Here is a 14623-nt window from a genome sequence, read left to right as displayed (position 1 = left end):
TGCATTCAAATCAAAAACAAATGAGTCGTCATTTATTCTCTTTATTGTTGGTCCAGTATATCCAAAAAAATGTGGTAAAGATAAATTGCATCAAAACATCAGTATACAAGCTTATTTATAATTACAACAAATTATTAACATTCGAATGTACAATCAGGGACGTAAACAGAGCACACTGGGGTGGAAAAGAGAAAAACAAAAATAGATCTAATTAGACGTGTGGAAAGAGAAGAGGACATTTGGCTTAAGAGCTTTAAAGAAAAAAACGTCCCCGACTTAAACACCCGTTCAGTCGGTTCGCTAGTGAGTCAAATGGCGGCCGTTGAGATGCAACTGGACGCTAAAAAAATCAAAAAACAAAATATGTCTCCCTTAATGCAAGAGTAACACTTTTTTTAACTTCATTTTGGTGTTACAAAACCAAACACCAAGGAAAAAGTTTTTTTTTTTCCTGGAAGAGATCCGTGGATGCACTCGTACCTGTTTATAGTAATAATAAAAAAAAGATACTTCTCACTGAGGGTGCGTTTAAAACAAATTAAACAAAAAATAGGCGTGGAAATCTCAAGCTTAGTTGCTTAGTAAATTATTATGTAAGCTTGACATTGAAGTTCTTCCCTTTGTTTCATTTTTATTACGATTACCAGGATTCGTTTAAACTGGTCTCCTGGTCTCTATTCTTACCACTATTAGAGGTCAGGACCTCTGTGTACCATTGTAGAGGTTTCCAATTAGTTATTTGATAACAGCGCCCTCTACAATTATCAGCACTCCTGGTAAAACAATGTAAAAAAATAAATAAATAAATTCAGCTTTTTTGAGAAACATGATCTCCTACTGAAAGTCCAAGTCTCTTTAGTCAGCAAGAAAACAAATTAAGGTTAGGAAACGTGTTTTAAATAAAGTTAATTATTGGCACCGAAACTATTTCTACAAAACAAATGCAACAAATTATACTTTTTTAGATTCATTAGAATATCAAGAAACTTTAAATTAGCAACTGATGGCGTTCGTTTCAATGGAGGTAGAAATATGACTTACAAAAGGAGGTCAATTTCTCCTAATCATTTCAAAATGGGAAAGAGAAGAAAACTTGCCTCTCAAGTCAACTAAACATGCACTGTACCCAACTTTATATCATCTCCCCACACACAGAAAAAAATTACAATCATCAAAGCTCGATGAGAAAACACTAAAGGTGAGTTTACTCTGAAACAAACAGGATGTATAATGCACACTGTTCTGGATCTGTGATGCTGAGGGCCTGTTTCACTCCCACAGCATCACTAGTGGCTCGCTACATTAGCCACAGTTGTTTTTACATTGTCACTTATTGTGAGATTAGACTGCTGACAAGGATTAGCTTATTTTAATACTCTTCAAACATCTTTACCAGGGGTGCCAATAATTGTAAAAGTCACTGTTTTTTAAGCGAGTATTCAATGTAATATTTTTAAAAATAGTTTGTTTTAATACAGCAGTATCATAGTTACAAAAAAAAACAAAACAAGTATTTGGATCTCTTCTGTTCCCCTCTTTAGTGCATCCTCATATTTTGATATTATTTCAGTCAGTAACAGTCATTCAGGCTTTTAGTTTGAACCTCTGTTACATCTGCCTCGTGTTGTCATAGCTACCTGGAACCATGACCTCATTCTGGACCTCACATGGCCAAAAAAAAAAAAAAAAAAGCATTTTATTATTTTATTTCCTTCATTTTTAGCCTTTTTCACATCTGATAGAACAGTTATAGAAGCAGCTGCTGTAAAAGGCTAAAAAGGTCAAGATAGACGAATAAGAATGAGGAACAAAAAACAAGGAAGCTGACAACATCCACAAGTTGCAGACACTAAAACAGCCTTCATGTTTGGTTGTAGAGAGGGCAGGTCTGGTAATGTGGCATCAGCTTCAAAAAACAGAAATCTTAAAAAAAAAACAAAACATACCTTTATTTTGAAAATCTCTTCTTTTACCAGACAGATAATACTGTCTGAGGCTACATCTGTGCAAAAATGAACAAAAACTAAACGTTACCATGGTGTTGGGTTAATGTCACATAGCTGAGCTTGCCCTGAAATCCTTGGTCACATTTTGCTACTTCACGCCAAGCCTCACTGACTCAAGCACACACAGCTGAGGAGAGGAAATAAATTATGACGTTTCAGCAGGTTTCATCTTCCTCCTGTGGTTGAGGGCCATCAAAGGAGCACCGTTTGATCCGAGGGCAGCAAAGTGATTCTTTTCCCCTTTAAAATTGAGATCAAGTAAAGAATATCAGGGGGAAAAAATGGATATTTTCGGCAGGCTGCTTCCGTGTTTTCTAATATTTTCCAACTGAGTCACAGCTCTGCAGATGATTGCACAAAGTCAATACTGTGAGCAAGCTGAACCAATGTATACTGGAAAGGATTTGCTCTGTCAATTGGCTTCATGCAGTTTCTGTTTGATAAGTAGCTGAATATATTAAAGCACAATGGAATCACCTTGGATGTAGGTCCTGCAACAGGTTGCCGTTCTGAAGCAAAATCACATTTTTACTGGGCGGTTTTTAAACTCCATCAGGGTTGAATGATTCGCTATTTCCAGCTCTAAACTTTTTTTTTTTTTTTTTGCATTAAAGCACTTGCTTTTTCCCTCAAAGTTATTCCAAGGCCATGTCCCACACGACTTAACATTCCCAACTTAATAGCGTGTCGAGGAAGGCTGGAATATTAAAATACCGTGACTTTAAATGATCGTTACAACCACTTTAATCCAGCAGAAGTAGAGAATGAGAAGTAGAGTAAAACTTTGCCACTAGGTGGTGCTGTTAGACACTTATCAATAGAGCCCAGAATGCAAAACTAAGATATTTCATGGTTTGGTTTTATCATGACACTTATTATTGATTTAACTGGTGCTGGAAGAAAATGTAGGAAAATATTTATGAAATGTTGTTAAACAGCCAGTAGAGGGAGTCAAGGTTGATATTCCTGTGATAATGTTTGGATGTAAGGATCCAAAAAAACAATTATGTTTCAGCTGAAAAAATTATTTAGTCAAATTAAAAGTTTTGATGTAACAATTTCAGAGTTTTACCTTCTAGTAGAAGCAAAAAATAATAAGAAAAACAAAATAAAAATCAAACTCAAAATTTTTTGCAGTTATTCCCATTTGTCAAGAGCAAAACAAAAGGCCACAATCCAATAAATTTGGTAAATAAACATTTATATACTTATATATATGTATATACAATTTTAATCCACATCAAATTGTATCACATTAAATAAACAAACCTATAAATTTAGCTAATAATTAAAAATAATTCCAGATTTATTAATGAAAAATTAACAATGGATCATATTATTTACAACTAAATCCAGATGTATTAAATTTTGTCATATGTTCTGTGCTGCATTTGAGAAAGAAATTATTAAAAGTATCAAATCTGATTGGTTAGGCTGCATATCAATTCGACTGTAGACCAATCCTCTTGTCTGTAGCCATGCTAGCCCCGCCCAAACACTTCCATTACCAGTTCTAACAAAATAAGCAGATGAAAGTGTGAAGTAAATTTAGAAAAATCATCATGTCTGCTTTTAGCTCAAAAAAATAATACATTTTCTCATTTCGTTATTCTTTTTAATAAAGTTTTTAATAAATAATAAATCTGTAAAGGTGTTAATTTTTTTACAACTTTAATTGACTTAGCGCATATATAGATATTTATTTACCAACCTATTGATATATTGAACTGCGGCATTTCCGGTCCTCGATACCCATTTGGCTCAGTGTGAAAACGGAGAGGGCGGACGAAAAACGCATCTCTCCACAAATGTAGATAAATAAACACAAGCAGCATTGGCAACAACAACAAACAAACAAAAACGACCGTTAATCTGAAATATTAGGTAGAAAAAGTCCATAAAAATAGAAAAAAAAAGACGGATCTGTACAGAAGATTCTCCACTGTCCCAGCCGACCTCAAACACACCACTCATTACCTTTCTTCCCAGGCCGAATCGGCCTGGAAGGCGGCCGCTCTCCGTGTCATCGTCACTGTTTCTCTCAGGGTAGCAGGAGGCGGACCGCTGGTGGTTAGAACCTGCTGCCCTGTCGCTGGTTTTCCTTGGCTTGGCTGAGCGTGACGTTCAAGTACGCGTTCAGTTCAGTTCGTCTCACTCGTTTTGTCCTCAGTCTGTTTTTCCTGGAGGAGCGGTATGAGGGACTCCCACGCTGCCTGGCTCTGCACAGAGGGGAGATTTATTTGTAATTACAATTCATACCTCTCCAGATTATCTTCTGAAATAAACAAAATAACAAAAAAAAAACAAACAATAAAAGTAAAGCATATTTTAATTTGGAAATGTTACCATGGATTAAACGGTGCTTACAGAGATGTAAAATTAGTTCACATGCTGCTTTTATGCTCTGCTGTATTCAGAAGAGTGTTTCCACCGTTAGTTTACGGTCAATGAGCAGGCGGGGTTCAACACAAACGCTTCACGTCGCACTTGTGAGTCTCTTGCTTGTTGCTAGCAGTGGCGTTTTTCTGAGCCGTGTTGTGCGATGCTAGTAGCTCCGCCCTAACCGGACTGCGTTTTTGTCCTACATGGACCTACAACTGAAACGGGCCCAGGAACGGTGCTCAGCAGGTCGGCCATTTTTACAATGGGAACAGAGAAAATAGTGACTATTAGAAAATAGCTCATTGGAAAGTCAATTTTTTACTCCCAAAATCTGCTCTGCTACTTTGTGAGTTGGAAGTGGTTTGGGAACCACTTAGGAAAATTGCAAACTGGACTTGTTTTGGCTTACTTCTTCGCTCCACTCTTCCATAAAGGTCATGTTGAAGAATGTTGAAGAATGTTTTCTTCAACCTGAGCTGCAGATCGTTGAAGCTCCTCTAGAGCTACAAAACCCAACTCTCCTGGAACGAAGAGTCAGTTTAGGTCGGCACACAACCACCGTATTTATAGCAAGATTAAATCACTAAGAGAAAGACTACATACTAATGAGCTCTGAAGGCTGTTAGTTGCACTAAGTTCCTTTAGGGGTATTAAGATAAAGAGGGGTGAGGGTGCATATAAATGCATACAACATTTATGATTTTCATTTGAAATAATTTGGAAAACCAATATACCCTTTACCATCCACTTAGGAACTCTCGGGGTATCAACAAGTTTCAGTAAGTCAAATTTAATACTTTTTAAGACCTTATTAATGATAATTGAATGACATTTAAGACAGAAAAAGCAATAAATCTGTGAGGGTTGAAGGATCCTTCTGTATAACTTGACTTACAGAAAGTGACATCTCTCACTCTGCATTCATGTACTATGGAACTTGCATGATGACACGCAAACTTGAGATGCAACCTAAGAAAATTGAAAAATGTTCAACTTTTGCTGCCGTTGCGTCGAGTGTGCTGGACTTGCACACTGTGTCAATGACTAAGATTATTTAAGGCCAGTTTACATTTTGTTTTATTTTTAGATACAGACGACTTTTTAAGAATGCGTGGACGTCCTGATTGTGCAACATCACATAAAATCTCAAGACAACACAAAAGTTTGGGGTCGTTGCATTAAACACAAAAACGTTTTTGCAGGGCACTGTGACATCACAGGGCGGCGGTCTGGGTTGCTTTCAGGTTGACCTCGGCCCGCGTACCTTTTCATAATAGTTGATGTTTTTGTCGGCCATGCCCGTGAGGAGCTGTTTGAAGTCTTGCCTCTTGTTCCGCTGCCAGCGTTCCCAGTCTGCTTTCAGGTCAGCATTGAAACACTCCACTTTGTCCTGGCACTTCTCCACTTCCACAGGAATCTGCAGCAGAGCAGACAAAACTAGAGCTAGCGGGGACCGGGCTCAACGCTACAAGTTGCAGCGTGGAGGGGGGAAAAGAATCGAGACACACTTTTACTCTCTAGGCATGCAACAGATGCGGCGACAGTTCACTAGGACCAGCTGAAAATCAAACAATCCTAATAGACAATTGTGAAATTCAATCAAATGAGAGGAAGAGCGTTGCTTACGGGCGTCCGATCTTCTTGTTTGCGCAACACGGCGGCTTCCAGGCGGCCCTCGTACTCCGCTTGGACTTGGTCTCGCTTCCTCAAAACGCTCTGTTATCAGACAGAAAGCTTTCCAAGTTAGTAGGAACACAGCGCAGCCTCGGAGAAACAGCATGTGACCAATGTGAGACGCAGACAGTTCTGCTGAGTCTTGAGCTGGACAGGACATGATGCATGCGAGCAAAGGGGATGCAGCTCTAGGTTTGAAAGGCAGTGGAAGAAACTTTTTTCTTTCTTCATTATATTTTGTGAAATATAATGAAGTCAGTTATGTTTCATCATGATACTGATGAAATATTCATACTGCAACAGTCTTCGGTCAGAGGCCTCTTCAAATTTGTGGCAAGACTGACTGTTGCTGGAAAGCATCGGCTGCGGAAATGACAATGACTCTGAAGATGATATGAGTTCGGTTTTATTCCCCAAAGGCGTCAAAAAGGTAGAGAAATATATATAATATCGGTCCAAATGTTCATATTGTTGCATTCCTAATATGAGTTATGATGACATTGATCTAACTGCGCTCTTACCTTCATAGACTCAATGTAGAGAACGTATTCTCTGAGAACAGGAAGGAAGTCCTGGCTCATGTTGTCGCTCAGATCCTCCAGAGCACCGCAGCTCGTAGTCACGCAGCCGGCCACGCCCTCCAGGGGGCGCTGCAGCTGCTCCTCTGACGCAGCCCAGGTGGAGTAGACTGCGCCGTACTCACGCAGCTCTGTCAGGTACTCTGGGAGCAAAAATGAAAGGACAGCAGGGTAAGTTGAGCGAGGCGTTATCCAGAGAGCGAATCGTTCTCTTTTCTTCACTGGAGAAGAAACTGGGACTAAACAGTCCGGCACACTCTCTGCAACTGATTACTTATAAATAGTCCCCATCTTATCTGGGAACATGGTTGTGTCTAACGCTGTACATCAACAGCCCAAACAGATGGTGCATTTCACACGGCAGGTATTTACAGCATCACACATCATGCATGAGTCAGGTGAGCGGGGTCAGCAGCTTTTCCTCTTTCCTTACTGCTGAGTGCAGGAAGAGTTTCTCTTTCACACATACAACTTATTTTAGACATCCTGTTTGTTTAGATTTATGATGAAAAGGTTCAAACTATCATTCCGATTAACGTCATCAGCTCTGGCTGTATGTTTATTGCTAGAATGGATGTAAAATTGCAGTTAACATTAGACACTTACTATGTATTTTTGGTCTAGTTTCTAGTGGAAACATCTTAAAATAAGACAAAACTAAAGAGCAATTTTTCAATAAGATATAGGAGCTTCTATTAAGTCAATAATTCCTTATTATTTATGAACTGTACTGGATATACGTAAAAAAAAAAAAATTTGCCAATGGACCCGTTACTTTTTCGTCAATATTAAAGAATGATTGACTAAAACAAACTCCAATTTCTTGCTGGAAAGTTACTTTTGTCTTATTTCAAGTGCACAAAGATATTTGCACTATAAATGGTGTAAAATGGTGTGTTTGCAGTGAACTGCTGCGTGTGTTGTGTCCAGCAGCCTCTCTGATTATACCTGACTGCTCTCGGAGGATTCTCTGAGAGATGCGATCGATGGTTCCCAGTTTCTGGCTGAATGTGTCCAGATACTCTCCCATGGCGCTGAACTCAGCCGGCCGCGCCCGCAGCTTGTAGCCACCGGCCACGTTCTTCACAGATTCGCCCACTTTGGTCAGCAGGGCCAGACCCTGACGCTTGTTCAGGTCCTGCAAAGACATGTGTCGTCAGGGTAACCAGTAAGATTAAAAAAAACAAAAGAGGCCCTATTTATTAACATGTGTAGCAGATGGAAACCTGGTCATGTTAAGCTGCCACTTTTTAGAACAACTGTGAACTTTGGGGACTTATTCTTCCCTCCTAACAGAGTGGTAAAGAAAGTCTAGTTTACCTACAGACTTGTTTATAGCAGTTCAAGTTCTTCTGAACTTTTAAATGACTGGCCTTACCGTAAACATGAGCAAGTTTTGGTGAGTAACTATACTTGTATAGTCACATCCTGAGTAACTGGGTGTCATCATATTTACACCACAGATCAAGGGGTCGGCAACCTTTACCCACTAAAAAGTTTTCTCTGATCAATTTAGAGCTGTACATGTTAAATTACCTTAAAAAAAAAAGCAAAGAAAAAAAAAGGATGGGTGCATTTGATTCTATGGCTATATAATTAAAAAAAAGAAAAAAAAGGACCCAAAAACTGATCAGGAACATCCATATAAAGGAATATTCCTGGTACTTTAAGCTTTCTGATGTGGAAATTATTGCAATTATTTCGCAAATGATTGGCAGTTGAGATAAAAAAACTGGAAAACCTGCTAAAACCTTCATTTGTTTTATCCATCTTTAACAACATTCATTGGTTCTTTACTATTTTTAGTCAATTTAAAAGGGTTTGAGGAAGAACCAAAGAGCCACAGGCTGCAGATCTCTGCCATATCACAATGGAAAATCGTCTATAACTGGTATTTACATCCTTACATACATTATTCGTTTATGTCTTTTAAAGTTGGTTAAAGTTACTTTATTTTTTAGGACTTGGCTGGGCATTATTTCCAGTGATTTTGTATAAAAAAAATATATATATATATAGATTTTTAAAGTAGGATGTTTTGGATGGATTTATTTAAAGTCTTTTTACATGCAGAGAGTGCTGTGAAAGATTCTCTACTGTGTTCTACATTCATATCTCTGCAGGTCTGTTTTCCTTTTCTGGCACACTTGAGATGATTTATTAGAGTCTGAGTCCAGCACTGCCTTACCTTGGCAGTCAGGAAGGCATTAAGATGTGGGTTAAAAGACAGAACTGGGTGGTCCGCGACTCGCTTCAGGAACTTGTCCAGAGCCTTCATCCTCGTGTCCACAAACTCCTCGGAGAAGCGGTCCACCACACCCTTCATCACAAACTTCTCTGGCAGCGGCTGGAGACAGAGCAGAGGGGGAGGGAATGTGAATGAGGGGAGGCTCGACAGGAACGCAGCGCAAAGAGGGGAAGCTTGTGGGACATACAGGGACGAGGTGGGTCGGCTGGCTGTCCTCTAGCTTTATCCTCAGCCAGTCGAAGTCCTGGTAGCGCCGCCGCACGCTGTACTCCGGAAGGTCAAACTCTATCCGTGTCGTCTGGGGGGGAAAAGAAAGAAATAAATAAAAACATTTTACACACACACAGGGTCCCTATTAACACTTTGTGCTCTTATTTGGCTGCTGTGCAGCCTCAGAAACCAAGCGCCTTGTTGCTCATAGCAACTGTCGCCATGTAGTCCTGAGATTTAGCGTATTACTGCCATAATAACAAGGAAGCATAAACTTCTTATAGCTGTTAAATATAGAAGCAAAATCTTCTGACACACTTCACTTCATCACAACCTTCAGAATGACATTATGAAGGAGCTGCGGGTCGTTTTTGGCACTCCTCTGTTTTCAGTTTGGATTGTTGAAGGCCTTAAAATAACAGAACTAGTGAAGTTAAACAAACTTTTCTCCTTTTTGCTGACTCATTCCCTCTAATTTAAACAGCGTTGAGGTCAGGACCTCGGAGAAGCCTTTCCATACCCATTAATGTAAACACTTCTTGCCATATGTTTGGAAGTCACTGTCACAGTGGTGTCAGTTTTGAAGCCAAAGGTTTTCTTTTTTTTCTCTCTCCCAGTTCCAATCACGGAAACCTTGGCTGCAGGGACTTTCGGTTCATGGCAGCGCTGCGATCGAAACGCGCTTTGCTGTTCCTGACGCATTTCTTTCCAAAGTAAGATTGAGGTTTTCCTCCAGGCTTTAGTGAAGGTAATTTCAACTTTATGTCTGAAGCTTTAGGATTAAAGAACTCTGCTTTTGAGCTCATTTTATCATTTCTAGACTGAAAAATTGTTTTTTGAAAAATGCAACCTTTAAATTGAGCAGATCCATTTATGACAAGGAGAAAAAAATAAGCATTAAAGCTGCAGTATATAACTTCTATAAAAAACATCTTTTTTAACATATTTGTTAAATCTATCACCACGGTGCGACAGTATGAGACAGATCATTTGTGAAAAAGATTCATCATCTCCTCCTGAGCTACTACTGCCATCTAAAGAAATGCACCGCTCCCGACCAAAAATAGCCAATCAGAGTCAGGAGGCGTGTCTTAGCACTGTCAATCATGCTTGTGAACACGCTGCTAAATTGTGAATACATTAGCTGTATTCACAACTAATGTGGATAGTCTCGAGAGCTGTGGAGAGGAAAGGCTCTCGGTGCTGGTGCAGCATGGGAAAGCCCCGTCGCTGCTAATTGCAGAGAAACAAACTTACCGTGACATAAAAACTATTTATTCATGCTAATTAGCTTTAGCATTCACCACTAGCTCTGGTGTGGGGAACAAGTTATAGCCTCGCAGAGAGGTTGTTTCTGAAGGAGCACTGTATTTCTGCAGGGAGGAGTTGCAGGAGTTTGATTTTTTTTCACAAATGATCTATCTCCTGTTTTAACAAATATGTAAAAAAACAAACACATTTCTTTTCAATAAAAGTTGTGTACTGCAGCTTTAACATGGTGGAGGTTTTATGTCCCGCAATGATGCTGAGTGCAATTTTGAAGATTGTTAAAGGATTAGTCAAATATAGTTAGAGCTGGTTTAAAACCAGGCAGAGCATGTCATGAGCCGAGAACCAACCTTAGTGGAGACTCTGTAGGTGATGTACGTCTCCATGGTGGAGACGTGCTTCTTGGGGTCATTGACGGTGACGAAGAGGTCGCGGGGTTCTCCGGAGCCAAACGCGTCGTGAGCGTCGGCCTCCGGCTCACAGTCCAGCTGCAGCCTGCTGAGCAGCACCGACGCAGAGGCGGGGCTGGAAATCTCCACCGGCGTGCCGTTGGTCAGGCCCGGTTCCTGCCGGGAAAACGAGGAACACGACAGCGACGTCACGGTGGCGCTCTTACAGGGAGGCTGGCAGACAAAGAGCTCCCTGATAGAACGACCGTAACACTGACAAAGCTGTTTTTCATCGTCAATGGCGCGTTGTCGGGACAGCGTGAACACGATGCGCACCCCAGATCAGCTTTCTGATTCATAACAGAACAGGAAGAATTCAGGGCTTCTTTTTTCAGTCTTGGAGGAAGCTGCAAACTTTCCCAACAGACCCAGTAACAATGCATATTGACTCATATGCAGAACGTTCACCTAGAAATGGAGTGAAGTGCACCACAGGAAGTGAGGAAAACCAGTGCTTCAGCTAAATCTCCTTTTTTCTTTTAAAGAGGATACGTGTGCAACGTGTCAAATTCAGGCAGCGTGACGAGAAGAGGAGAGAAGCACTGCCCCTCTGTCTTCCTTTCCTCAGTCCACTTCACATGCACACACAAATACATTACGTCTACCGCTGGCAGACAGAAAACACACAATAACAGGTTGCTGACAGAGGAAATCTACCTCTGGACTGCTGACCGGCTCTGGTAATCACAGCTCAGATAATTACACTGCATCAGGACATTACTGTGAATGAACAACCAGGCCAGCAAAGCTGCAAACAACGTATACTGGAAATTAAACTGTGAAACTGTGGGACTGCTTTTTTTAGTTTGATCTTTTTTTTTTTTTTTACTATTAAGCAACTGACACTTCTCTGTTGGGTTCAGAAAGAGAAGCAGTTACTGAAAGTATGAATCATTTGATGTGTTAGATGACAATAGCTTGTAATTTGACCACAAACTGGAAAAAATGCATTTTTTATCCTTCCTTTCACCTCCAAAAACCACTTCCTAGTGCAATTACAGGTCTTTGGGAGTTTGTCTCTACCAGCTTTTAAATTGGTTAAAAGCCATGAAAATATTCATTTCATCTTACTACAGATTATCAAATTGTTTTAGGTCTGGACTTGAATATAAATATACTTTGATCCAACACACTTCATTGGCTCAATATTTAAGATTATTCAGCAGTCTCGCATCTTTTGGAGCACCTCAACAGTTTTTCCACCTTGTATTTAAGGAGAGCATCCCAAACTATGATGCTGCCACCACCATGTCTGTTTGGGGCAGCAGTCTGCAAGTTTTACAACCCAAACAAACATTTTTACCCTCAGCTCAGCTACATAAAACCTATTTAGAGCCACGAATGTTACGTTACCTTTTGAATACGTACTATAGAACTACAACTTAACTAATATGTTTAGGTTTAAAAAAAAATAAACTTATGCAAACAGAAAATTGGAAAATTATATTTAAATAAAAGCATTTTCAATATAATGACAAGAAACATTTATCTACAAAAAATATTAGACTTTAAGTGTCAATCTGGTCCTTAGCTGCTGATGGATAGGTAAGTAGTTGTGTCATATTTTTTTAAGATAGTGGACTGAACTGTGGTCCATGTGATGTTTAAAGCTTTAAATATTGTTTTATGACCCAACCCTGCTTTAACTGTCTCCTCTTTATCCCTGACCCGTGTTTCTGCCTCTCCATGATTATATTTGTTTGCTAACATTCTCTAACAAACCTCTAAAGCACTCCAAGTACCAGCTGGATTTTTTTTAAAAAAACAACTAAATAAATGAAATCTAAAGGCAGTTTAATTGAATTATTTTAGAGACATTAGAGTAAAGGGGACCGTAAACAAATCCACACCACACGTTTAAGATCTTTATCTGTTAATCACCACGTCTCATTCTCTTCCACTTCCCAGTGATGTTGTATTTCTCCAGTTAAGTCGATTACAGTGACCTCACTGTCCTGCATTTAACAGGAAGAGAGAACAGAAGGACAAGAGCAGCAACAACACTCAGAGCAAGAAACCATGACGAGCAAATTTTGGGTGCTCTTACTGGCAATGATTAACCGCTGATTTGAGACGGGTGCTACAGTCGCAGCTCCAAGATGAGTAAAACGCTCTGTGACCTGCTTGCATGTTCCATCTATGTTGACACAGCACTCAGAGGTTGCTAAGGAGGCCATTTATCCTCTACCCTGCTTATGCGTTGTGTGTGCTGTGTTTTTTAAGCTGAAAACAGATGAAGTTGAGTAGGTGTCAAGCAAGAAATGTGTAAAAAAAAAAAAAAATAAAAATGGGGTGAAAATACAAGAATACACAAATATTTCCGTTTACATACTTGATCTGTGGATTTTCTAACAGATAATAATCTGAAAATTAACATCTGCCAGAAAACACAGTTTGCATGTAGAGTTCACCTGTGTGCGATTTACTGTCAATATAAACACAATGGAGCTGTAAAAGTCACACCCTTTGGAACATTGTGGCAGTGGCAGCATCATGTTTTGGGGACAGGAACAGAGTTTCAACCTCCAGCAGCCTCCTTCAACCTTAAACATGCATGTGTCACATTGACCTAGTCAAAGCACAGACTTTCATCCAATTAAGAATTTGATAAGGCTTGAAATCGATGTGTAGAGATGCTCTCCGTCCAATCTGTCTAAGCTTGAGCTATTTTACAAAGAGTGTGCACAGATTTCAGTCTTTATTGGAAAAAAGCTTGTGGTCTCCGTTATGCACGACATTGTGCTGATCAGTCACAGAAAAACTCAATAAAAACATTACAGATGTTAGTTTTCACTTGACAAAATATGTTCTGTATGTTGCACTGTGAGCTATTTGATCTTTAAAAAAAAGTTTTTTCGGTTTTGATTTATGAGATTTGATTCAGTTCAAAAGGCAAACTTGAGTTTAATCTCTAAAAATCAAGCTCCAACCTACTTACGATGTTGGAAGCAAACAAGTTAGAATTTCCATATGTTCGCTCCACAGAGTTAAGTTTGGTGTCTACCTCTCTTTTTTCCCCCGTGTTTTCCGATAAGCTCACAGCTAGCTCCTAGCCCACCCTCACCTTATCTTTCTCTGCGCTGATGGTGACATCTTGCCCCGGGGACAGGGGCTCCTCGGCGGCGGACAGCGGGTGGAGGATCTCCGTGATGAGCTTCTGCCCCGAGCTGGCCAGGCCTCTCGGAGCGCCGACACTCATCCCTGCTGAGGGCGGGAAGACGTGGCCGTTTATCGGGCTTAGCGGCTGGCGAGCGGCTCGGTGCGTTTGGGCGGACAGAGGAGATGGTTTTTCAAGCTCCTCTTCAGATGAGATGTTACTAACAGCCGCTAGTTGATCACAACAGTCAGCTGACCTACACTGCCCAGCTCCGGATGTTCATCTAAAAGACCCCGGTTGTAAACACGTCAACGGCTGACAATCCAAAGATCGTCTATTAAGAAGAGGCGTAAACTGACCGTTGAAATAGATGCATCTACAGCTCTACTATTTTACTAGCAAATTAGCCTTAAACCGCCTCGAGCTAATGCTAATGGTTAGCCAGAATTAACGAGATTTGAAGCAAAAAGTAACTTTATAGTTGGAGTTTTTAAGCTAAATTATGGTTAAAAATGTTGACCTCAGAAAGCCACGTGGTGTTGAGCCCATGTTTCCTCCACAATTTCATGTGCTCCAACATTCATTTCAAAACATACAATGTCACATTTCACCAGGAAGAAATTTAAATTAGGTTTATTATTTTCACAAACTGATAGCTCTTGGAAGTCACAGACTGTTTCATATAATCTATCAGTGTAAAATCAATCTAG

General features: G+C 40.0%; 1 protein-coding gene across 1 annotated transcript; it reads right to left on the bottom strand.

Moving 5' to 3' along the window:
* Positions 1 to 25: 25 nt before the first annotated feature.
* snx30 (sorting nexin family member 30) lies at positions 26 to 14285 on the bottom strand. The gene is made up of 9 exons (XM_023338633.1): positions 13881 to 14285; positions 10718 to 10933; positions 9076 to 9186; positions 8829 to 8987; positions 7589 to 7778; positions 6584 to 6783; positions 6015 to 6104; positions 5653 to 5805; positions 26 to 4225 (listed from the first exon to the last, which is right to left on the bottom strand). Exons 1-9 carry the CDS (start codon positions 14013 to 14015, stop codon positions 4148 to 4150), a joined length of 1332 nt encoding a protein of 443 aa, XP_023194401.1. The 5' UTR covers positions 14016 to 14285; the 3' UTR covers positions 26 to 4147.
* Between the last annotated feature and the right edge of the window lie 338 nt (positions 14286 to 14623).

This window comes from Xiphophorus maculatus, chromosome 8, assembly GCF_002775205.1.
Source record: "Xiphophorus maculatus strain JP 163 A chromosome 8, X_maculatus-5.0-male, whole genome shotgun sequence".
NCBI lineage: Eukaryota > Metazoa > Chordata > Actinopteri > Cyprinodontiformes > Poeciliidae > Xiphophorus > Xiphophorus maculatus.
Note: the sequence above shows the minus strand (reverse complement) of the source record. Positions and strands in the feature narration are given on the sequence as shown.

Bases quoted from the DNA above. Each gene is read 5' to 3' on its own strand.
- snx30 (XM_023338633.1), bottom strand. From the start codon at position 14,015: ATGAGTGTCGGCGCTCCGAGAGGCCTGGCCAGCTCGGGGCAGAAGCTC. The intron at 7,779-8,828 runs GTAAGGCAGTGC...ATGTCTTTGCAG, and splicing joins ATGCCTTCCTGACTGCCAAG to GACCTGAACAAGCGTCAGGG. The intron at 4,226-5,652 runs GTACGCGGGCCG...CCCTCTGTGCAG, and splicing joins ACATCAACTATTATGAAAAG to AGCCAGGCAGCGTGGGAGTC.